This window comes from Sinocyclocheilus rhinocerous, unplaced genomic scaffold (genome assembly GCF_001515625.1).
Source record: "Sinocyclocheilus rhinocerous isolate Xijiao unplaced genomic scaffold, SAMN03320098_v1.1 scaffold861, whole genome shotgun sequence".
Classification (NCBI taxonomy): Eukaryota; Metazoa; Chordata; class Actinopteri; order Cypriniformes; family Cyprinidae; genus Sinocyclocheilus; species Sinocyclocheilus rhinocerous.
In genome coordinates, this window is record NW_015640043.1 from 43669 (window position 1) to 66798 (window position 23130).

A 23130-nucleotide genomic window follows, 5' to 3' on the forward strand; every position below is an offset into this window, starting at 1 on the left:
AACAAGACTACATTTATTTGGTAAAAAATACAGTAAAACAGTAATAATATGACTTAAAACAACTGTGTTCAATTTGAATATATTTTACAATGTAGTTTATTCCTGTGATGCAAATCAGAATTTTCAGCATCATTTCTCCAGTCTTCAGTGTCACATGACCCTTCAGAAATCATTCTGATATGCTGATTTAATGCTCAAGAAACATTTTAAAAACAATAATTATTGTGGAGGAAATTTTATTTCTCTCTGAAATATTAATAATATTATTAGTATTATTTGCGTCACTGTACTAAAGAGTGTTCTTTAGACTGTCTCCCAGTGCTTCAGTATGCTTGAGTTTTCGATGAGCTGAGAGATAGCAGGAAATCTATTTGATGTGTGTGTGCAAGACAAGTGTGAGACAGAGATGTTATTTTAGTTTCTTAGATGTCCTGGCTACTTAGAAAATGATTTGCATTAAATTCTTAGAAACTCATCTGGAGGACATAGTTGAACACATTAAATGGATATATATATATATATATATATATACAGGTGCTGTGTGTACATTAATGAGGAAAAAAAATTAACTTAAATGATTTTAGCAAATGGCTGCAATATAACAAAGAGTGAAAAATTTAAGGGGGTCTGAATACTTTCCGTACCCACTGTATATATATGTTGAATATGCATTATGATTGGATGAGATCAAGGCATCCGCATTTGATAAGGGTATAAATGTTGAGTTTGGGTGTTTCCTCTTTGTCACACTCTGCAGTCAACTTGGATTATGGTATGACTGTCACCTTTTCTTGCAAGTAAATAAAACTTCAAAGGACTTTTGTCTCATACCTTTATTGAAATGGAAAATTGCCACGACAATTATTAATGTTGACAGTTGTGCCGCTTAATATTTTTGTTTATTTTTGATCAATTGAATGCTTTCCTTCTGAATAAAAGTATATATATATATATACATAATTCAGAAAGGAAGCATTAATTGATCAAAAGTAAAATTCCTGTAATATTCTTATGATTATGTTTTTAAAAGAATAAATATACATTTATTTAGCTCTAGACAGATCAATATCCAATTATTAATTCTTCTGGGACCAATACACTTTCCAGTTGATCTTGATTAATAAATAAAGCTGAGCATAACTAGAAAAAAACTTTGATGTTTCCTTAAAATCATTCCATCAATATTAATAATATATTAATAATTAGTTCCCTAATATTTTCAGGTTTAACCATGGGGGCACTGTTATTATTTACCCTACACAACAATTTATATATTTATAAACTGATTTATTAATAATTGATTGTTGTAATTTCAGTGCTATTTTAGTATTAGTTAAATTCTATTACTTTAAACTTTCAATTACTAAAAAATTATAGTTTTAGTTACCAATAACAACACTAGGTAATTTGCCAACTAATGACCACACACCACAAATGAACCAGCACTAATTTGTGAAAAGAATACAGTGTAGGAAAAATTCAATTAATCTATTATTATTTACTTCGTATATTAACTGCAATATTTCTCTGATATTATGAAGTGCTAGATGAGTGTTCAAGTGTGAGGCCTGCTTCTGCCTGAATATGAGGAGATGACACGATGACCTGCTTGTTCTTCCTTACTTAGGAAAAACAGGATATTCTGAGAATTTCGGGAAGGGTATAAAAGCAGAGAAGCATGCTCACTTATTTTTGTCACACATATGGCGGAGCTCACTGCTGTATTGTCTGACCCTCTTGCAAGAATAAGACATTTAAAAGACTCTGTCTCTGACCGTGTTCTTGATGTAAGAAGAACATTTCTACAACAATACCCTCAGACGTGATATCTGCACAGCCTCTTAACAGGATTGTCCTCAACTGTAGGCAGTAGATTTGTTTAAGCGCAGAGTCCGACACCTTGCAGTTCTGCAGATCCAGTGTGTGAGTTCCGTTGTGCACGAGCTGAAACACAAATCACACACATGAGCACTGGATTATATGATCATCACAAATGCTCTTGCGATGGGGACGCCTTAACGTTACCTGGCTGATGTTGGAGTCAGTGACCGTGCCATAAGACATCATTATCCGCAATAATCTGTCTTTAACGGCAGCAGGCAACATCCTGATCTCATACTCCTCAGCACGCTGAGCAACACTAAAAGCGCACCTGTGTGCGGAGAAACATCACTCAAAGATCTGGAATTCATGCTACAAAAAGAACAAAATGAATACTGTCAATAGCGTTACACGCTCGTCTAGTAACGTTAGCACTATAATTTGTTACTCACAAGCTCATCAGAGAATCTATGGTAGCCATGATTTGGTCGTTTTCAGTGCTGTTTATACACGTTTATATGGCTAACTGCGAAGATATATGTAATATGCGTTCGTTTTGTTTTCTAATTTGATCACAGCGTCAACTTTCTATCATTTTTTTTTTGGTTTTCTCTCATTCGCGAGTACCAGAGTGGGCTGGTCTCATTTACAGCATTACGTCATTCATAAGCGACAAACATAAGCGTTCTATTTTTAAGCATTCTTTTTTAAAATGTATACGTATTTTCCATTTTAAATTCTGTTTTGCGTTTATTTCTGTGAATGTTTAATATTTATCGTAAAATGAATATTTATCTTAAAATTAACCTACAAAAGCGGTGTAAAAACGCCAGAGCCTCAAAACAAATATTTTATTATGTTTACTAGGTTATGGTATTGCCTGTGTCTGGGAATCTAGCCTATTGCCAAAGTGTTTCTCGAAATGTTATGCACTTTCCCTCTCACAATTTCACTTGTTCTCTGAAATAGTTACTATTAAAGTAATGTTTACTTGTTTTATCACTGTCTTCTAGGAATCATGGTTTAGCAGAACTTAAAAACCAGGAGCAAAATTAAATGTATTTGTAACCAATTTTTTTTTATTAAAAGGTCTTTTTTAACAAGGTCAAAGGTCAAATTTTTACAAACCAGTGGAATCCAAATAATAGTACCACAATATACAGAATAATGACAAACATGTTTCTTGAAAATGTAAAGTATAAAACTTGTACACATATACTGGAGGACTTGGTTAATAGCAGCTGTTGAACTGGATGACCAGTGTGCAAAAGATGCATTTATACTATAATACAAATAATCAAGTTCAAGTAAACAGTAAAAATGTATTTGTACACTTGGAATTTGCATCTGTTGAGCTTTATCATTCACAGGAATTAAACGCATGACAAAAATAAGCCCATTTGCTTTTATTTTAATAGAAAAATCAAGCTCTTTCACTGGAATTCAAGCTCTGCTTGGAGGCAATGTCCTTCTTTCTTTCTTGATATTTATACTTGAACTCTTGGAAAACGCTACATAAACCTGAGACATTGGTGGACTGGATGAATTTAGTGTGCTTTTTCTTCAAGGGGCTGAAACTCCAAACACCTGCAGATAAACAAGTACAAAGCCATTTAGATGAGCCAAACAAAGTTATGTGATGGGCAGATACAGGATTCAATTCAGACAATACACCCGGTTTAAGCTTTAAAAATGCAATGTTTTTTTTAAACCTGCATCATCATTTTCATCAATCAGTATTCAAAAGTGGTACACTGCAACTTTACTTTAGCCTATAAAAGGCTAATACAAATTTGTTACATTTCAAATGTTTTTTTTAAACCTGCATCATCATTTTCATCAATTATTCAAAAGTGGTACACTGCAACTTTACTTTAGCCTATAAAAGGCTAATACAAATTTGTTACATTTCAAATGAACAACATGAATCTTGTGTCCAATACCTTGGGTTGGCACATGGCTAGTTTTCATCCTTTTAGCTTTTTCTTCTGGGCCTGACATCCCTGAAGAAATAGGAACAAGAATTTAGAAGTATACATTAGGTACAGCATAACACAATTATAATTGTAATACTATATATTCTCAGCAGTTACCATTTTGCGTACTCTGTGACGCGTCGCCTTGAGCGCAATTAAGTTCAGCTCCATCTTCAAAGTTAAAAGACTCTGGCAATACTTTGAATTCCAAAGCAGGACCCTCATCCAATGGCATCAAAACAGGGTTCCCCAACTCATATTTACTTTTCCTCACATTCTCGGGTGAATGAAATAATTTGGATGGCACAGTCTTCCCTCTGATTATATATTTATTCATAGACATTTGTGTTGCATTCTTACATTGTCTCTTTTGCATATTTCCTTCAGTCAAATGGGCGTCACTCTTCACAACAGCATTTGGACTGAAAAGTTTTCTGACTGAAGTAGATGAAAGTCCATTTTTGCAGAGTCCAAAAATGGGACGCAAGGGGAAGATTTTATGCTGAGCCATGTTTTGCAAGATTGCTCTTCGTATTCTCTCTTGCCTATCCATAGCATCTTCATCTTGTGTTTCCACACATCTGCGCTTCTTTGACTCGCTCTCGTCTTTAATCTCCTGGTGAGAGCTTATAATTACTTGAACAGTTTTTGGGGGTTCTTCACAACTTACTTTCTCTTTGTATCTTTTAGTACGCTTTAGTTTGTTTCTTTTTTCAGAAGACGACCCATACAGTGAAAGACATACTGTATTAGTCTTCCTCTTCAAATTAGGAGCCGGGGTGTCTTGCTTAATCTCATTCATAAGAGTCACGTTTGCTGCACATTCTGTGGGCGATTCATTTCTTTTCTGCTCTGAAGTTTCAGTCTCTACCTTACAGACCTCTTTGGAACTTGAAATGTCCTTCGCAATCTTTGCCTTGTCCGTAGAAGGATTGTGCAGTAATGGGTTTTCGTCCTCCGAATCGTCTGTGATTTCAGAATCATCTGTTCTTTCAAGAGCAGCATTATCCATTTCCACCCGTTCACATTCACCTGGACTGTCTTTTTTAGTCTGCACCTCTAAACTTGTGCTGTAGGGCTCCGTTTTAATCTCCTTTTCTCTCAATTCAGCTTTTATCTGGCACATGCACACGGAGCCATTTCCATATTCTAAAGTTTGAAACCATTTAGCAAGACAACAGTAAGACTCCACCTTTTCACCACCAGAACTTTTATATTTCAACTCTTTTGGCTTCACTTTTAGGAGCACTTCTCTTTCAGACTTGAGTTCCGGGACTTGAACTTTCACCTCGTCTTCAGTGGCAATATGAAGTGCAATATCTTTCTGCAAGTCCTTATCTTCCATCTCACCGGCAAACCATAGCTCAGCCATTTCATGTGGGAGAACATTGACCTTAATAGAGTTTAAACGGTCAATCTTCGCAGTCTCCTCTTCGTTCATGTTCACAGGACGTTCTTGACTAGGTTTTGGATCAGTCTCGCATCTCACTCTCTCATCTGTGAGCATACAGTCAATTTCAGGCATTTCTTCATTGGACTTGATTTGTATTTGAGATGGTTCTGCGATCACAGGACAAAGTTTCGGTGGACTTTCACTGATACTTTGGCTCGTTGATCCATCAGTCAACCCTGGACTTTCAGCTCCATCAGTTTCTTCCAACCTCCCCATGTTTATCCGTTCTTTTGTTGATACTGTGTCATGGGGTGAATTCAACAAGCAGGCCTTGTGTATTGTCTCTGGTGGTGCAGCAATGTCTTTATTTTCCATTATTTGACCAGCAAAGCATCGCTTAGCCACTTCATGAGGGAGAACATTAATCTTCATACAAGCTGAAGTGTCCAACTTGACAATCACCTCTTCATTCATTTGCACAGGAAGTTCTTGACTATGTTTTGGATCAGTGTCGCATCTCACATTCTTATCTGTGAGTACACAGTCAATTTCAGGTATTTCTTCATCTGATTGCACTTGAGATGGTTCTGCAAGCACATGATGAAGTGTCGGTGGACTTGCATAGCCAATTGGGCTGACTGATCCAGACTGATTGTCTCCATTACAAAAATGCTCATTAAGCCTTGATGTTGCAGTTGAGGTTTGATGCTTGTTTTTCAAAAGGTCAGATTTTCCAGTTTGGTGTTGATGTTTTCCCACTGCCGTAACCAGATGTGTCATTGTGTTCAGTGGATGTACTATATTTGATTGGCAATAGGTTTGTTTCACAACCACTGGTGGTGTGGCAGTGTCTTCATCTTGCATTAACGGACCAGCAAAGCATTGCATAGCAACTTTGTGAGAGAGAACATCAATCCTAATAGATGTTGAAGCATCCATCTCAACAACCTCCTCTTCATTCATTTGCACAGGGAGTTCTTGACTGGGTTTTGGATCAGTCTCACATCTCACAGACTCACCTGAGAGTACACAGACAATTTCAGGCATTTCTTCATCAGATTCATTTTGCATTTGAGATGGTCCTGTGAGTACAGGATAAAGTTTTGTCGGACTTGCATAGTAAATTTGGCTGGTTGATCCATCAGCCAATGCTGGACTTTTGGCTTGATTGCAAACAGGGTCATCCAGCCTTAATGTTGCAGTCTCTGGTGATGCAGCAATGTCTTTATTTTCAGCAAAGTACCGTTTAGCCACTTCCTGAGTGAGAACAATAAGCTTAACAGAAGATGAAGCATCCATCTCAACAATCTTCTCTTCATTCGTTTGTACAGAAAGTTCTTGACAAGATTTTGGATCAGTCTCATATCTCACGGCCTTATCAAAGTCACTGTTAGGCATCATTTCGCTGGATTCATTTTGCGCTTGAGTTAATGGAACAAACTCCCAATTTTCAACCACAGGACTACGTGTCAGTGGACTTGAGCAGTCACTTTGGCTGGATGATTCATCAATCAATATGGGACTTTTGGCTCCAACACGATTACAAAAACTTTTGTCCAGTTTTGATGTTCTAGATAACCGTTTATACTTTCTTTTTAAACCACCATGTTTTTCAATGAAGTTTTGATGCTTTAATGAAACATCTCGTTTTTCCAATGTCCTCACCAGATTTGTCATGCCCTTCAGCAGATTAACAGTATTTGGTTGACAACTGGTTTGTTGTTCATTAAGCTTTGGAGAGAAATTATCAATCACTGGTGGAGATAGAGCATTCGAGAGAACAGGAGATTTTTCACATCTCTCATCGTACCTACTTTTCTCCGAGGACATGTGTTCTTCTTGTTGTACTTTGTCTGTAATTTCCGTTGCACCCTGTTTACATTTAGCTAAAGATGGCTTATAAGGAGCTGATAGCAATGTCCTTAGAAATGTAGATGCTGGATATTTGGTCTTCTCCTCTAGCCTCTGCCTGCTTGTTCGTTCTTCTGTTGATATTGTGTCAAGTTCTTGGGGTGTGTTCAACAAAGATGCCTTGTGCTTGTCTAGTAATGCAGCAATGACTTTATATTCTATCAACTTAGTGGCTGAAGCATACATATTTTCTGTCTCCTCTTCATTCATGTGCATACGAAGTTCTTGACTCTGTTTTGGCAAGGTCTCACATCTCACATTCTTATTGAGGACAGCACAGCCATTGTTATGCATTTTTTCACTGAATCCAACTTGCATTTGAGAAGATAACACCATCACCTGTTCTTTTGTAACCACATGAATGGGCTTTGGCGAGTTTGTACAGTCACTTTGGCCAGTTGATTTGGGCGACACAACACTTTTGGCTCCAACATCATTACAAAATTGGTCATCCAAATTGGACGTTCCAGTCGGGACACCTTGTTTATCCAAATCCTTCACAACAGTAATCATGGCCTCCAGAGAATTTGTAATAATTGGTTGACTGTTGGTTACTTCTGTAACCTGACAATTATGCTTTGGTGAGCAGTTGATGTCAGTCACAGACGCAGATTGTCCATTAAATGAAACGGGCACGTTTTCATATAGACTCTCATTGTTTGATGTTGGTTTGTCTGCTGGTACTTTGTTCTCCACCTCTGAAGGTAATTGTTTGCACCTAATCGATGATGGTTTTTCAGTGGCTTCTTGCAATTCGCTTGGTGTTTCACATGCCAAGTTTTGTGCTTCGTGTTCAGAGACATTTTGAAAAGACTTATAAAACCAAGAGTGACCACATTCCTTGTCGATGTCATCAACGTTTTCATTAAGATTCAGCCAAGACGACTTGTACGTCATCTTCGGTGGCTCTTCGTTTTGTTTTAAAGCGTGAAAATTCTCGATGACTTTGCTACGTGCATCATTTACAATTTGCCTCAGTATCACAGGCTCTTTCATCGGACAGTAAACAAAAACTTCTTTCATTATGCTTTGATATATGCCACTTTGTACAGCTTCACAAAATTTGTCAAAATCCTCGTTCCAGTAAATCTTTAAGATGTCCCTCCAAGGATCAATTTCGTGGATGTTCTTCTGATCCCCATCTTCCATTTGCTGAATCACGGTCATTAAGGCCTGCAATCGATCTAATGGCCATTCAATAAAATGAACAGTGTCCGGTTCAACAGTTTTCTTGTCTGTGATGGTGCAGTTTTTATTTGTCTTTTCAGCCAGTTCATTTTGCATTTGAGTTTGAACAGACTTCTTTTGTTCTGCAACCACACTTTTCAGCTTCGGCGAACTTGCGCAGCAACTTTGGCCAGTTGATTCATCAGCCAAAACTGGACTTTTGGCTCCAACTACATTGCAAAGTCCATCATTCAGCCTTGGCTCTGCTGACTTTGGTCGTTGATGCTTGCTTGTTGGATTGTTTGGTTCTCTCGTTTGGTTCTTCAGATTAGCGTTGGCCACCAGAGGATGTGGAATATTTGGTTGATGGTGTACAGTCTCTTGCACAGGCGTTTCATTCATTTTAATATTAACAGATTTGTCTGAAACATTAACAGGTGCTGTTCCTATAGGAGACAATGGCGTGACAACGGCAACAGCTCTCTGAGCAGCATTATTCGGTTGCAGGTTCTGCACACATGTAGAAAGCGTTTTTACATTAGCATTTGACATCTCAGCAATCAACAACTGGTAAGGGTACCCACCAATCAAACTACTTTGACCATGACGTGCGTTTTCTGTTAGGGGATAATATTTTAGATCAGATGGCAAGCTCGGCCTTGTTTCTGAGGAGTCTTTTGGCAAATTAGTAGGAGCATTTGCATGTTGCTGCCTGCTATACAAGTTGCTAGTGTTCACATTTCTAATAGCTTCGTTAAGACTTGTAGTGTCCACTGTTTTAAACTGTTGTGAATTATGTGGGCCAACTGCTGAGGAGGTAGTTTGCTGTTGCATGTATAAACTGTTAGTTGAGTTGAAGGCACAATGTGACATGTTTGGCCCATTACTGTTGGGAGCACCTTGTAGATTTATGTTGCTAATAGGTAGGAATATCTGGCAATTAGAGGGCATGTTCCACAGAATCATTTGGGAGTCCTGTTTTCCTGTTGGCAATGCATGTTTTGAATTAAGCATATTTTCTTGCGCAAGATTTTTGTCATTGGTAGCTTGAACACTACTAGTCAAAATCTGGTCACTGGTTGCCGGTTGGATTGTGCAGGTGAAGTAATTTCCAGTGGCACTTTGTCCAGGATATGAGGGACTTGCAGTGTGAGGTGGTAAACATAGCTGGTAAAAGTTTTGGCCCATCCCGTCTCTAGGTGCAGCTCCTTTTCCGTGCAAATTTTGCAGTTGTCCTGAATGTTGTGAATTGGCTTGCATGCTACTGAATGTTCAATTGTATCTCCAGGCAGAATGTAGGAGTGGAATAATCACATCCCTGGAAAAAAAAAGAAAAGCAAAATATCAGGGTAACAAAATACTTTCAAACTAAATCCCATTAGTATTACAAGATTCACTGGTGTTAGATTAATTCTTTGGAAGTTTATTATATCTGTTATTTATTCTATCAGCAAACCCCAGTGTTTTTCCATTGTAACGGAGGATACAATGAGCAGACACAGAGAATGAATGAGCAGACACAGAGAGTCACAGTGCGCTACTAAAGCACAATCTCATTCTCAACATATTTATACAAACAATGAGTCCAGATGTCCTGGATGTCCAATCAATAGGGATGTAACAATTAACCCCAAATAACTCCACACAATGTGTGAAAAAGTAGAAGTATATATTTTAAGAAACAAACAGAACAGGGAGTAAAGCCTTGAAATTATATTAGCAACTGGAAATTGGTCAGTAAAAAACAAAGTAGGCTCAAAATGAGGACACTTTAACACCAAAACAAGTTCTAGTCAAAAAAAGGATTTAAGGATTTCTCTCGTCTCTACTTCTGCTGGTTCACACCATTTCCACCATCAGTAATCTACACCTCACAGCACCCTTCCCCCCATTACCTTCACTAAGGTCCACTCCGCATTTAAAACAAAAGGCACCATCTTGTCCAAATGGTCCCTCACAAACGACACTTGATACTTATGGCACTTTCCCACTGCATGGTACGGCTCGGTACGGTTCACTTTTAGGGGGTTTTCCACTGGGTACAGTACCTGGTACCTGGTATTTTTTTTAGTACCACCTCGGTTGGGGTTCCAAGCGAACCGTACCGTTTTACCAAAACGTGACGTGTAAACTCTGCTGATCACGTATTGGCCGGAGAGAATCGTCACTACCTGCGTCACTGAACTTGCGACACAAACAAAAGAACCGCTAGATTTAAATCAGCACAGCCAGCGAAGGATCGAACGCAACTGTTTTGAACGAGCACACCTTTTTTTAACAACCAAAAAGTTTTGTTGTCTGTTGCGGAAGTACAGATGTTCCTCTCGTTGATAGCAGAGGAGCGGATCCAGCGAGAGCTTGATGGGGCGACACGGAATGAAAACGTTTTTTAGGAGTCGCGGCAGTAAAGGCAGCGCAACTATAACGACATGTGAATAATCCCGCCCACTCTAAAGCGGTACTGAACTGCAGTGGAAACGCAAACTGTGCCGAGCCGAACCATGCCGTACTGAGCCGTACCGAGCCGAGTCGTACCACGCAGTTGAAAAGTGCCAATATTCACACCAAAAGGCAAAACTCAACAAATCCCAAAAGATAAGTCCAACCACTTTTAAACCACAACCATATGCACACAGAGCAAAATGAATTCACCAGACTCTGTTAAAGGAAGCAAACTGCCCTAATCACTTTCAAAACACAAAATGAGCCAAAACTGATACTACTTTTCACAATATGTAGGGTTGAAAAAGATAAAAGACTTTGCTTTCCTGTCCCAAATCTTCCATAACAAAAGGGCCATTGGCATTCCTAAAGGTACAGAGGTGCTGATTGTGATCCAACATGTGAGGAAAGCTGTAATTTGCTGACTGGTCAGTTTGAATGTCTCACATTTGGTTTTTAGTCACATGTTTAAGGAAGGGATAAAAGAAGATTGTAACGGTTACTCTGTCTCTTTTTTTGGCTGGTGATCTCTCTTTCTTTGTCGGGGCCCTTTTCTTGGGGCTCTGCTCTCTCTCCCTCTATCTTTCTCTCTCTCTCTCAGGTAACATTTTACATACATGCTGGGTACAATTAACTGTTTATGTTTTACCATTGGCATCTGTTGTCAAGAGTTATTTCGGGTCTTACAATACATAGTTTGGTAACATTTACCATAAGTTACTTCAGCAGAATATTAGGAGAATAATTCTGCCATATGTATAATCAGACCAGTATGTGCCACTTATTCATACATTAATCATTTTGTATTATTTATATCACTTGAGAATTGTGAGAAACTCAACTGTGAGATGTAAACTTGGAACTGCAAGAAAAGTCAATTCTGAATTTAGTGGGCAGTTGCATAAAATGCTTAGACTCGACTCATAATTAAGTCGCATTGACTTGCCCCTTGTAAAGTCGATTAATATACGTACTATAAAATTAATTGTTCATTTAAATTAATTTTACAGTGCAGTTGTATTACAGTAGCAATAAATTACTGCATACTATTACTAATATAAAAAAAGTATAATTATTATATTCTAATTGTTTGGCTATTGCCAAAAAATTGAGACTTTACTTGGACCTTGGTGACTTGTCTGGTCATAACTTTAAGTTTGTAAAATACAAATGGAGATCGGTCTAATTTGAATCCGAAAAATAAGACCGATTATCCTTTGGTTAACTGTTAGCTGGTCAGACTAGCTCTTAAAACTTAGTCATAATAAACCAAATTTATGCAAATGGTCCTGTATCTTGCAATTCCAATTCTGACTTTTTTCCTTAGAATTCTGAGTTTGTTTGTTTTTTGACCCTCAGAATTGCGGGAAAATCGTCTGAATTTGAATTTGTGGGATAAAAAGTAGCAATTAGCTTCCACACCTATTGTCCTTGACTAGAGGGGTGTCATAAATTAAATATAAATTACGTAAATTACATGTTACGTTGCTTTATCACTGACCTTATGCACCAAAATTTAAGAATTCAAGAATCGAAATTTAACACTTAATTCGGTCACATCAGCACAATACCGCGGGCTGCTATAACAAAACTGACAGGAAATAGCTTTTAAATGCGTTTCATGAAGAATGTCATCTTTAATCGAATTAGTATTTTTTTTAAAGACGCCTTTAAACGCACAGACTTGACTTTGTTTGGCTCTCCAAATGTTACAGTTTACGCAAACCAGAAATGGAGCTCAAAAACTCTAACGTTAACCAAGAAACCTTTTTCACGCATAGCCTGCAAAATCATCACGGCCAAATTATAAACGATGGAAACAAAAAATCGTGTTTCCAAGGAAATACTGAACAACTTACTGAACATCCGTGTAAGAAACGCTCCTCTGTCTGTGATGAACGTGTTTCTTTCAGCGCTTTCTTTAACTACTTTTACCAAAGCTCAACGTGAGGTATCTCATCAGGCCTTTGAAATGCAGGAGGGGCGCAGGGTTGCCAGGTTTTCACAACAAAACCCGCCCAGTTGCTACTCAAAACTAGCACAAAACTAGCCCAATCGCGTTCCGGGGGGTAAAATACACGTAAATACACGTTTTTTGGCAGGGTTACCCTGGTAAAAGTCGCATTCCAGGGGCTAAATATCACGTTATTGGGGTCGCTTCAACCCGCGGCTACCGTGTTAAAATAGCACAATTCCGCGGTAAAAACCGCGACTTGGCAACACTGCCAGGTCCATTTTATTAGGTCGATTAGGCGCTGTTCTTTGTATGTGTGTGTGTGTGTGTGTTAGTTATTGAACATTTATTAGGAAAACGTTGTATTCGTTAAAAAACTAAAATCACAATTCTTTCATTTGTGTATTGTATACTTCATGTGCAGTTTCTCCACAACTGATACAAATGATTCAGTTTTTCGCTAAATTAGGGGTGATCTGGCAACATAGAAAACTCACCAGCCACTGTTTATCCGAGAGCTTGAAGTGGAGAGGGTGAGCAGCTTTAAATACCTGGGGGTCCACATCAGCGAGGACCTCACCTGGACACTCAACACCACCCAGCTGGTTAAGAAAGCACAACAGCGGCTGTACTTCCTGAGGAGGCTGAGGAAGTTTGGCATGTCACCTAAGATTCATTCTTGGGAGACCTTTTATTAGGGTAGCACACAAAATTTAGAAATTTGTTAGTAAATCTTTGGAAACATCCTGTGTTTGTATATAAAGCTAAATGGGGGACTGAATTTGGCACCTCAATTTTTTTATGAATTCTTTCTTATCTTTCTGCAAGGCTGCAGCTTTTGGGCCTACTATTATGTACTGTGAGATTATGATGATGTTTAACCCTTCTCTGTCTGTTAGCCAGCTTTTTCAAAACTTTAATCCTGACTTTGATTATACTTCATTGTGCAGTCAAACTCAGTTTTTAGCAGTTTCCATAGTTCATGTGGCACTTGTGTGTGTTTTTTTTTTTTTCTTTTTCTTCTTTGTCTCACTTCAGCAAATCAGTTTGACGTGCCCTAACCCCCCTCTTTTTTTTTTTCTCAATCATTCTTGGGAGACCTTTTATTAGGGTAGCACACAAAATTTAGGAATTTGTTAGTAAATCTTTGGAAACACATCCTGTGTTTGCATATAAAGCCGCTATGACATGACTACACACATGTAATGTTTGGGGTCATATTGACCTTAATAACAGTATTATTGAGAGCAAAGTATTTTCACGTTTTGAATCTTTTTGGTATCTAACGTATCATTTCTTAATACTAAACTCTCTCTCTCACTATCTCTCGCTATCTCTCACCCATACACAAACACATGCACACACACACACTCTCTTTCGTACATACACCCATAAACACACGCACACAACACTTTCTCTTTGCTCTCTGTCACACACACGCACAAAGTCAGACCAACATACAGGTTCTCACTCTCACATGTGTGCACACACACATGCATTCAGGCACACATATGCATGCTCTCTCTCACACACACACACACACACAAACACACACACTCACAGCTGCTCTGTTCTCCTCCTCCCTGCACTTCTGCTTTTGCTTTCACTCTTTGCTGACACTCGCAGAGATACTTTCACCCACACAGAGGTTCCTTGCTTGCACACACACAGCTGCTCCGTCACTCCCACTAAGTGCTTCCACTCCCCCTGTCATGCACACACAGATCAGATGAGAGAAACACCAACCAGCCTTGGTTTCTCACTCTTTGTCTCTCTCTCATTCTAGGAACGAAAAACCAGTCACTTTTTACTTTTTCTTTATCAATAATTGTGTTTCACAATTTGGATCACAGCGGTTTGACCTTTTTCAAAAAAAAAGTCTGCATGTGGTCACATCTGGCTTCGATTAGTAGGGAGAAGAATTGCCGTCTGCTCACGTTACTGCTGGACGAATACTCGAAATATATATACACCGATTTTATTTTATTTTAAAATGTATTGTTCATAATATTAAGCCTTAAAGTTCTGCATAATTAAGGGCGTGGCCACTCATAGACTGTAAAAAAATTAACGAATTTCGCACGCTCAAAGTCTGGTAGTGTCTTTGCGCGGCTTAACTTACAGTAGGCTTGTAGGCGCTCCCATTTAAATCAAGAAATATGCGTGGAAATAACATGAAAACTTTTTTTTCGTTTCATCATACCCGATTAATGATTGTAAACTGTGATTGATATGTTTTGATGAAACATCTGTGATGAACTGTAGGGAGAGAGCGGGGTGATTTGAGCCTGTGGGCAAGTTGAGCCACCCCTTGTTTCTAGGCAATCTTAAACAAAATAGGTCGATGTGAACACAAATATATGCAGAGTTATCCATTTCACTCACCCTGTGATGGAGAGAGGCACATGGAATAACTGGCAACTACATTTTTGTGCTTTAAGAAGTTATGAGGCTGTTAGCATGATGTTAGCTCTAAACTGCTGAATGATTCCAGTTTGTTAAAATGGTAGGAGTGGGGTAATTTGAGCCAAAGGTCCTGGGGTAAGTTGAGCCAATGGCTCACCCCTTATTATGATTATAAAGTATTATTTTACTGTACATCTACATTATATTTCATTAATTTTAGACCAAACATTTTTGATTTTGTTCTTTGTTTTGAGCTTGATTTTGTTCTGAAAATTTTAAATAAGCCTTGTTTATGAAAATTGGCCATTGAAGTTTTTATGAAATTGTATTTCCCTGCAACATTTATAAGTGGGATGTTGAGTACTATTAGCCCTGAAGGTCAATTGCAGTCCATTATTTATTTATTTAAATACTTATTTTTAATTATTAAATTTGAACTTTATTTTGTTATGAAATGTTTAAATAATTCAAATGGATGGTCAGTCCATCACAAGGCTCACACATATTTTTAAGAAGTCATTTTTATTGAAATTCTCTTCCTGTGATATAGTATGAGGTGAAAATGTTAATGTTTTACTTCAGCATAATCAGTGGCACAGTTTAACTCCATGTGACTCAACTTACCCTCTCCCTGGCCAATTTACCCCTCACTGGGGGCAAGTTGAGCCAAGAGACCACTTTTTTTTTTTGGGGGGGAAGCCATATTTTGAAAGCAGTTTATTTTAGATCCAAAGTGACTATTTCCAAGGATGTACCACATTCTGAAATGTATGTACATATTTAAGTTGGACCCATTACTGTCATGTGCTAATGTTAAACACACTGTAAAAAGGGGCTCAACTCCCCCCGCTCTCCCTACATCAATAAATCACAACAATCCTGGGCACTGGAACTACCATTCATAAAGGTTACAGTGGAAGTTATTTTACGCTACTATTCGAAGCTTCCACTTCTTGAACGATGTAGGAATGTTTAGCAACTAAACCGAGTAATTCACTCAAACTAAGCACTTTTTTTTTTTTTTACTTAACTTCACTTTCAGGGTATGATGTGATTTGAGTTTCAAAAATAAAAATAAATCAAATCATTATTCTCAAATCACATCAAAATCTTATTGTTTATACTTTCATTTCTTTTCATATTGCTTCTAAAATAATAACCGCTACAGCAGTACAATGATCAGCAACTACAATAATACATTAAAATGCATCAATTTATTATAATTTATCTGGGCCATAAAAAGCAAGGCAGTAAAATATATAGATCAGATGACACAACAACAAAAGTAAAATCAAATAAGCATAAAATACATTCTAAATTAACAGTAAAATAAACATAGCAAACATTATTATGATAAACATACAATTTGTCATCATCACATGATTGATATGAGGGTGATTTATGCATTCATATGACAATTTGATTATTAGGCCCTATCCTCTCCTCCCTGTCAAACTGTCAAAATCTGATTGACTGATTTTTCCAGTCAACTTTTTTCACAGCTCAGAAATTTTCAAAAAGTGTTTAAAAGGCCTCCTGTCAGTTATTATCAGTTCTGACTCGTCTTTCTCTCCTGCTGTCATATGGAAAATGAAAACGAAGATTCGAAATAATATGCAAAAAGCTTAATATAAGAAATCATATTAAGACCGTTAACACATGTGATGGAAATTTCTATATTTTTCTTTATTCTCTATTTTCCATGTTCTGTTTGCACAGATGTTGGCCTTCAGTAGTTCTCTGTGTATATGGCTAAAACGTGTGTGTGTGTATGTATCCTCAAATACATGTCACAGTGGGCTCTAATAAAATATGATTGACAGATAAATACAATTTTGACAAAGCCTGGATAGATATAGCAAGATGTTTCTAATAACATGCACAAACGGAGTATTTCCACTGAGATCAAAAATTCAGCCGCTTCTTTCATATATCACTGGCACATCATTTGATTCATTATCCTTCTCTCCGCGCTGCAGAGTTATGAGACCGCAGAACCCCCGCTCCTCGCCTGAGTCAGGTCAGGACACAATCGAAAGTGTTAAGGTGTGAACCGCCCCATCAGACAGTCTGGCTAGGCGCAGGCGGAGGTGGGTGAAGCGGCAGGAAGTCGTCCTGGAGGTGCGATGTCATTCAGACTGTGTCTTTGTCATGTGGCTGCTCTCGGCAGGATGAGAGACGGCACTCGCTGTCAGGCATCCCATTGATAATACGTGTTCATTTAGATTGTATTATTATACGTATATTAGTATATTCATTTATTAATGAATTTTCGTTTTCTTCTTGCATCTTTTCCACTCTTAACCAGTGTTTTTTAGTATCTTTGAGATACCATTAATTATTAATATATTTACTGTTTTCATTTTAATTAATATAATTTTTTTAAATTTTATTTCAAGTAACATATAATAACCCTGTCTCCCGAGTGCTGACAATGCTAAACAGAAACGACTTTACCAGGGAGGAGAGTCAGGCAGTATTTGTCCCTTGGCTTTTCAGTCATAAAATAGATTACAAATAAAGTCCCTTATAAAATACATAATTAGACAATGCTTTATTTCATTAAATAATTGATTTTATGATGGTTTTTAAATGCCATTTTAAGTGTTCCTGAGGTAACTGATATCCTTGTTTGTTTTTAAAGCACAGTTTCAAGATTCACATTCATGGTATAACTGTAAATTAATAAGAACATAAAAGCAAAATGAAATTCAGCAAGAATTGAATGTTAACTCATCCAAAGAAAGTCACTGACTTAAAATGGGCCACTTTGAATAAATTATTTAGATTTATTTCTGGGCTTGACTGACAAATGCAGATTGCTTTAAAATGAGTTCTTCGTGTTGAATGAAATGCATCAATACAAATTCATGAAAACATTGAAGGAAAAAAAACACACAAAAATATGAACTATTTACAAAAATTACCACATTTTATTTTAAGTGTTAACATCTCATCAAACTGAAATTACACATGCAACATGATTTTTCATCTATATAAAAAGGAGCAAAGCACTCATTCCACTAAGATGCAGGAAAATTCACATTTGTTCTATTTTATTGCTTTGACAGAGGGGTGAGTTAGTTTTGAAACCCCCTCAGGACCCCTTTTACCCCAAACCTTTAAATGGATAAAACTCCAAAATGTGTGATGAAAAACAAACAAAATAACACCCAACAGACTAGTCACGTAAAATCATAATGTGTGTGCACAGACACACACGGAGCACACACAAAAACAAGCTAAACACACATAGAAGTCCAGCTCTGTGACCTGTGAGAGTCTGCTGAAGACCTCCGTAAGAGAAGTGTGGAGGTCTGATTCGTGATGATTAGGTGTTGATTTCTGCACATCTTCAGGAGAACTGGAGCTGTTGCACGCCTGGGATCTGCATCAGATTGAATGTAAATAAAAGCATCATTCAAAATGCTTAAAAGTGTAGATTGAATTGTGCCATCTTTAAATGACTCTTGGTGTGCTTCTGACCTGCTGATAGGAGGTGGTGTACACCATCACATTTTGTTGCTGTCCATCAGCTGTTATGATTCCTGCAGGTAGTGGATTTGCTGAGAAAGAAAAAGATTTCATTGTGTTGGACTGGTCAACATGACATATATATATATATATATATATCCATATATCCAAGTATGCATAATAATTATTGATATTGGTAATAATTACTGTATAATAATATTAACTATTATAATGAATATGTCTATTTTCAAAATCAATGTCATTAAAATTACATTTAATTGATCATTTAATTATTAATACAAAACGTGCAGGAAAAAATACTCTATAAACAAAGCCTAATTATTTGAATTATTTAATTTAAATACAAATTAAATAAATATTGTAAATATTGCTATTTTCTGTTAATAAATTTTAAGTCAAACTGCTTATTTATTTATATAGGTTATTTTTTACAATATGTTTGATAAATTTGCCGTTAATTTATTGCTGTTAATAAAAATGTAAAAAGATAATAAAAATACTAATATTTCAGACATTCATTTGAATTCAAGACAAATAACACACAGTGTACAAAAAAATCATAAATTATTAAATGCTGCTTTGGCAACTACCTGAAATAAAACAGGTTTGTTGAAGTAGAATATGTTGAGGTAAAAAAAAATTACTAAATGTAAAATTAATAATAAATAAGTGAATTAATTAAAATTTAAAGTTACATAGAAATATTAAAAGAAAAAAAAAACTTACAAAATGACAAAATATTACTGAAACTGAAAATATTATATATGTGACCCTGGACCACAAAACCAGACTTAAGTCACTGGGGTATATTTGTAGCAATAGCCAAAAATACATTGTATGGGTCAAAATGATTGATTTTTCTTTTATGCCAAAAATCATGAGGATATTAAGTAAAGATCATGTTCCATGAAGATATTTTGTAAATTTCCTACTGTAAATATATCAAAACTTAATTTTTGATTAGTAATATGCATTGCTAAGAACTTCATTTGGACAACTTTAAAGGTGATTTTCTCAATATTTAGATTTTTTTTGCACACACAGATTCCAGATTTTCAAATAGTTGTATCTCGGCCAAATATTGTCCTATCATAACAAACCATACATCAATGGAATATATATATAATTAAATACTACAACAGTATATAAACAATAATTAACAAATTATTAATACAGTAGTATGTATTAGTATGTACACAAAATAAATTAAATTCAAGTTTGGTTGTAAGCACCATTTCCGTACCCATCTGTACTAATCAGTTACTTACTGAAAGTCTCGTCGGTCAGCTCCTCTCCCATGCCTTCAGTTACAGTTACAGTGCTTATGCCTTTCTCTCCTTTCATGGCCTGAGAACATTCACACAAATGTCACGTCAATCAAAAGAGCTCAACCAATCAAGAGGAGGAATCCACACCTCTGACAGCCTCTGCATAAGCCTTTTGACTTCACTGATGTATGATGATGCCATTAAAACGTTAATGTCAGTGTTACCTCTCTGAATTTCTGCAGGTAGAGCTTCAGAGGCTCCACATACATGTCGAAACCCAGCGTGGACATTGCGAACAGGATGTCTTCGCCGTTTATGGTCTTGCGTTTCTCCTGATGGCATCTCTCGCTGGCTTCTGAAGTGATGAAGCTGATGAACTCGCTCACACACTCCTGCACACACTCCTTGGCGTCCTTTGCTATCTGAGGTGATGGAGAGAAAGTCTTTTGAATAACATTTATGCTACATTTGTAAAGTTTCACTTTCTTTTAGCAAAATAAAGGGTATTAAATAAGAAGCTCTGAACAAATAAACAGAGAGGTGATCAAAGAGCATCTTTTTATACATAAACCAAATAATAACAAATAAAAAAAGGGTTTTATTTTTCCTTCTCCAAACCGAACTGCCTTGCCTTAAAAAGGACTTACTTTTCCAGTTTGTGGGATTGCATTTTTCATGATTCGAGCAACATTGGCAATGGGGAGATAGATGTCTTGTTCACGTAGGTTATCTTTGCTTCCATCGCCATCCTCGTGGTCATTGAGACCCTCATCACCTTCATCTTTACAAAAAAATAAATAAATTAATAATAAGAAATGTTTCTTAAGCATTAAATCAGCATATCAGAATGATTTCTGAAGGGTCATGTGACACTGAAGACTGGAGAAATGATGCTGAAAATTCTTGAAAATCACAGGAAGAAATCATATTTTATAATACGTATATTCAAATAAAAAAACAGTATTTTTTAATAGTACTAATATTTCACAACATTACTGGTTTTACTGTATATTCGATCAAATAACTGCAGCCATGCTGAGCATAAGAGCTCATTAAAAACACACACACACACACACACACACACACACAAAAAGAATTAAAAATCTTAATGATTTCGAACTTCTGACCAAGAGAGTAATTTAATAATGAATAAATAAGTAATTTCGAATAATTAAAATTTGTTATTTAATAAATATAAGATTCTATATATTTTTATTATATGAAATTATACAAAAAAATTTAACATTTATATCAAATTATTTATTTATAATTTAAATACTTAATTATTTAATTACATAAAATATTACATAATAATTACATCATATTTTTTTAATAATATATTAATCAATTAATTAAATGACAATTAAATAATTTGTCTTTAGCTTCACTTACCATCTTGAGCTTGAGCTAGAACAAAGTGACTACCAGCCATATATTCTCCTGTTATGCCAAGTTGGGAGGCATCTGTGGTTGAACTGTCTCCGTCCATCTGAAACATAAATTCAATTGTATTACAGCTGTTAATTATTGATTGTGTTTCAAAGCCAAGTGAGCTGCCTACCTAGACAGCATTTTTGGCCATCTCACAGTGCACTACTATACTTGTATAAACGTATGTGGGCTGGGCACGCAAAATGGAGACATTTCATCACCACAGACGTACAATTATTAAGCCACTAATATATATAAAATTTTACCTTTATTTTATTCGGTAATAAACGTTTATAATTGTCATCTGCCAGTGAATCACATAAACATAAATTTTTCATTTTAAAAAGATTAAAACACAAACTCCCCTCAAAGACCTTCACACGTTTGATTGTATTTAAAAAATAAAAAAGGCAGTCAGTGTAGGCTAAATATGAAATTTGATAAATAATAAGCGCCAAATTAAAAATAACAGGATATATTATGTCGATATTTTGACAGCAGGTGTATTTTATTGGTTAAAGAGCTCGCCGGTGCTAGCAAGCAATGTTTACACGCGCTAAATAAACACAAACCACACTTTCCCACGGAATCATTCATATAAATTGGTCAAATGAGTTATTATAACTGATGGATGCATTAAACAGCAGAAGAGGGCTGAGAACAAGGCAGACGAGCGAAAGCGACCTCGGATTCGCTCAAATTGGTCGTAGTAAACAAAGGGGCCGCGCACAGTCACGAGCTGTTAACAATTACTCCTACAACATCGAGCTGCTTTTCATAAAGCGCGCTTAATTTCTCTTTCTCCCCGCCAACTAATAATAAAACACTCGCGCGCGGAGATTTCCATTCGATGTAACGAAATATGGGTTAGCAATCATTGGCCGGAGCCGCACACTAACCTGCGATGAAGCCCTGGTTGGTTCTCGCCTCAGCTCGGCCGTTTGGTTGGACAGAAAATGGCTGCGGGAGAGCCAGTCCCTGCGCAGAGCTGAACGGTGCTGGAGGAGGAGTCTCGCTCGGACACTAGGTGGCGCTACAGCCCTTCTGTTTTAAAATAAAAGCGCAATGTTGTTGAAATAGCGCCTTCTACTGGGAGTGGTTGGTACATCGCGCTGAAATCAGGGGCAGCAACTGTGCTTATAAACAAATTAAAATTTAAGCCAATAAAGTTTTTGTTCCTGTTTTATTTTATTTATTACAGTCAATCAGTTGGACAAAATATTAGACCACTGAATGAAATAAAAGAGTTTGAGTTTTCCCAGGAAAAATAAATAAATAATAATAAATGTTGTCCTTTTATAATAGCATGCATATCTCAATGATAAAAGTAAAGGTCTCAAAAAGAAAAAAATATTTGTAATATGGAATTTATTGAACTGTGGATACTAAATATTGTTAAATAGCTGTAAATATAATTTAAGTGGTAATCCAAGGATTTTTCAAGTGATTCAGATTATTTCTATGCAAATCATTCCTACAAATCTTTACAAACTTCAGTCAATTATTCTCTTACATTAGCACTGATACATTTTTGAAGTATACATGAATGAATTCGATTTTTTTTTTTTACAGCAAAAGATAATAAAACAAACTATTGCAGGTGATTTAATTAAATAAAATTTAAAAAATAAGCTATCAATACTGAGACATTATTGTGTTTATTCTCCTTAATACATCCTAAAGATTAATAATTAATCAACAAAAAAATAAAACCCACATGCATTGTTAAATTGTATAAGGCTGCCCAATGCAAATATTTGGACATTAAAACCATATGATTAACAGTCTGTCACATTTCTGAACCATAAAAACATATAATTAACATATTTTTATTAGAACCAAATGAGAAATTCTGTACTACACAGT

At 36.4% G+C, this 23130-nt stretch overlaps 3 protein-coding genes across 3 annotated transcripts in view; all 3 read right to left on the reverse strand.

Moving 5' to 3' along the window:
* Positions 1 to 2542, reverse strand: part of LOC107752296 (protein AMN1 homolog) — a 4351-nt gene extending 1809 nt beyond the window's left edge. The window contains exons 1-3 of the mRNA XM_016568233.1: positions 2274 to 2542; positions 2026 to 2152; positions 1815 to 1944 (exon numbers count right to left, since the gene is read on the reverse strand). Coding sequence (XP_016423719.1) covers positions 1815 to 1944; positions 2026 to 2152; positions 2274 to 2302 — 286 coding nt within the window. The 5' untranslated portion in view covers positions 2303 to 2542. The remainder of the gene's footprint in view (positions 1 to 1814; positions 1945 to 2025; positions 2153 to 2273) is intronic.
* Positions 2543 to 2891: 349 nt separating this feature from the next.
* Positions 2892 to 12681, reverse strand: LOC107752297 (uncharacterized). The gene is made up of 4 exons (XM_016568234.1): positions 12570 to 12681; positions 3915 to 9586; positions 3765 to 3824; positions 2892 to 3408 (listed from the first exon to the last, which is right to left on the reverse strand). The coding sequence occupies exons 2-4, from the start codon at positions 9526 to 9528 to the stop codon at positions 3245 to 3247; spliced, it is 5838 nt and encodes a 1945-aa protein (XP_016423720.1). The 5' UTR covers positions 9529 to 9586; positions 12570 to 12681; the 3' UTR covers positions 2892 to 3244.
* A 5295-nt stretch (positions 12682 to 17976) lies between these two features.
* On the reverse strand, positions 17977 to 22266 carry LOC107752298 (nuclear transcription factor Y subunit beta-like). Its single transcript, XM_016568235.1, has 7 exons — positions 22164 to 22266; positions 21226 to 21322; positions 20481 to 20614; positions 20058 to 20255; positions 19834 to 19912; positions 18557 to 18636; positions 17977 to 18458 (listed from the first exon to the last, which is right to left on the reverse strand). The coding sequence occupies exons 2-7, from the start codon at positions 21320 to 21322 to the stop codon at positions 18426 to 18428; spliced, it is 621 nt and encodes a 206-aa protein (XP_016423721.1). The 5' UTR covers positions 22164 to 22266; the 3' UTR covers positions 17977 to 18425.
* Positions 22267 to 23130: the final 864 nt, after the last annotated feature.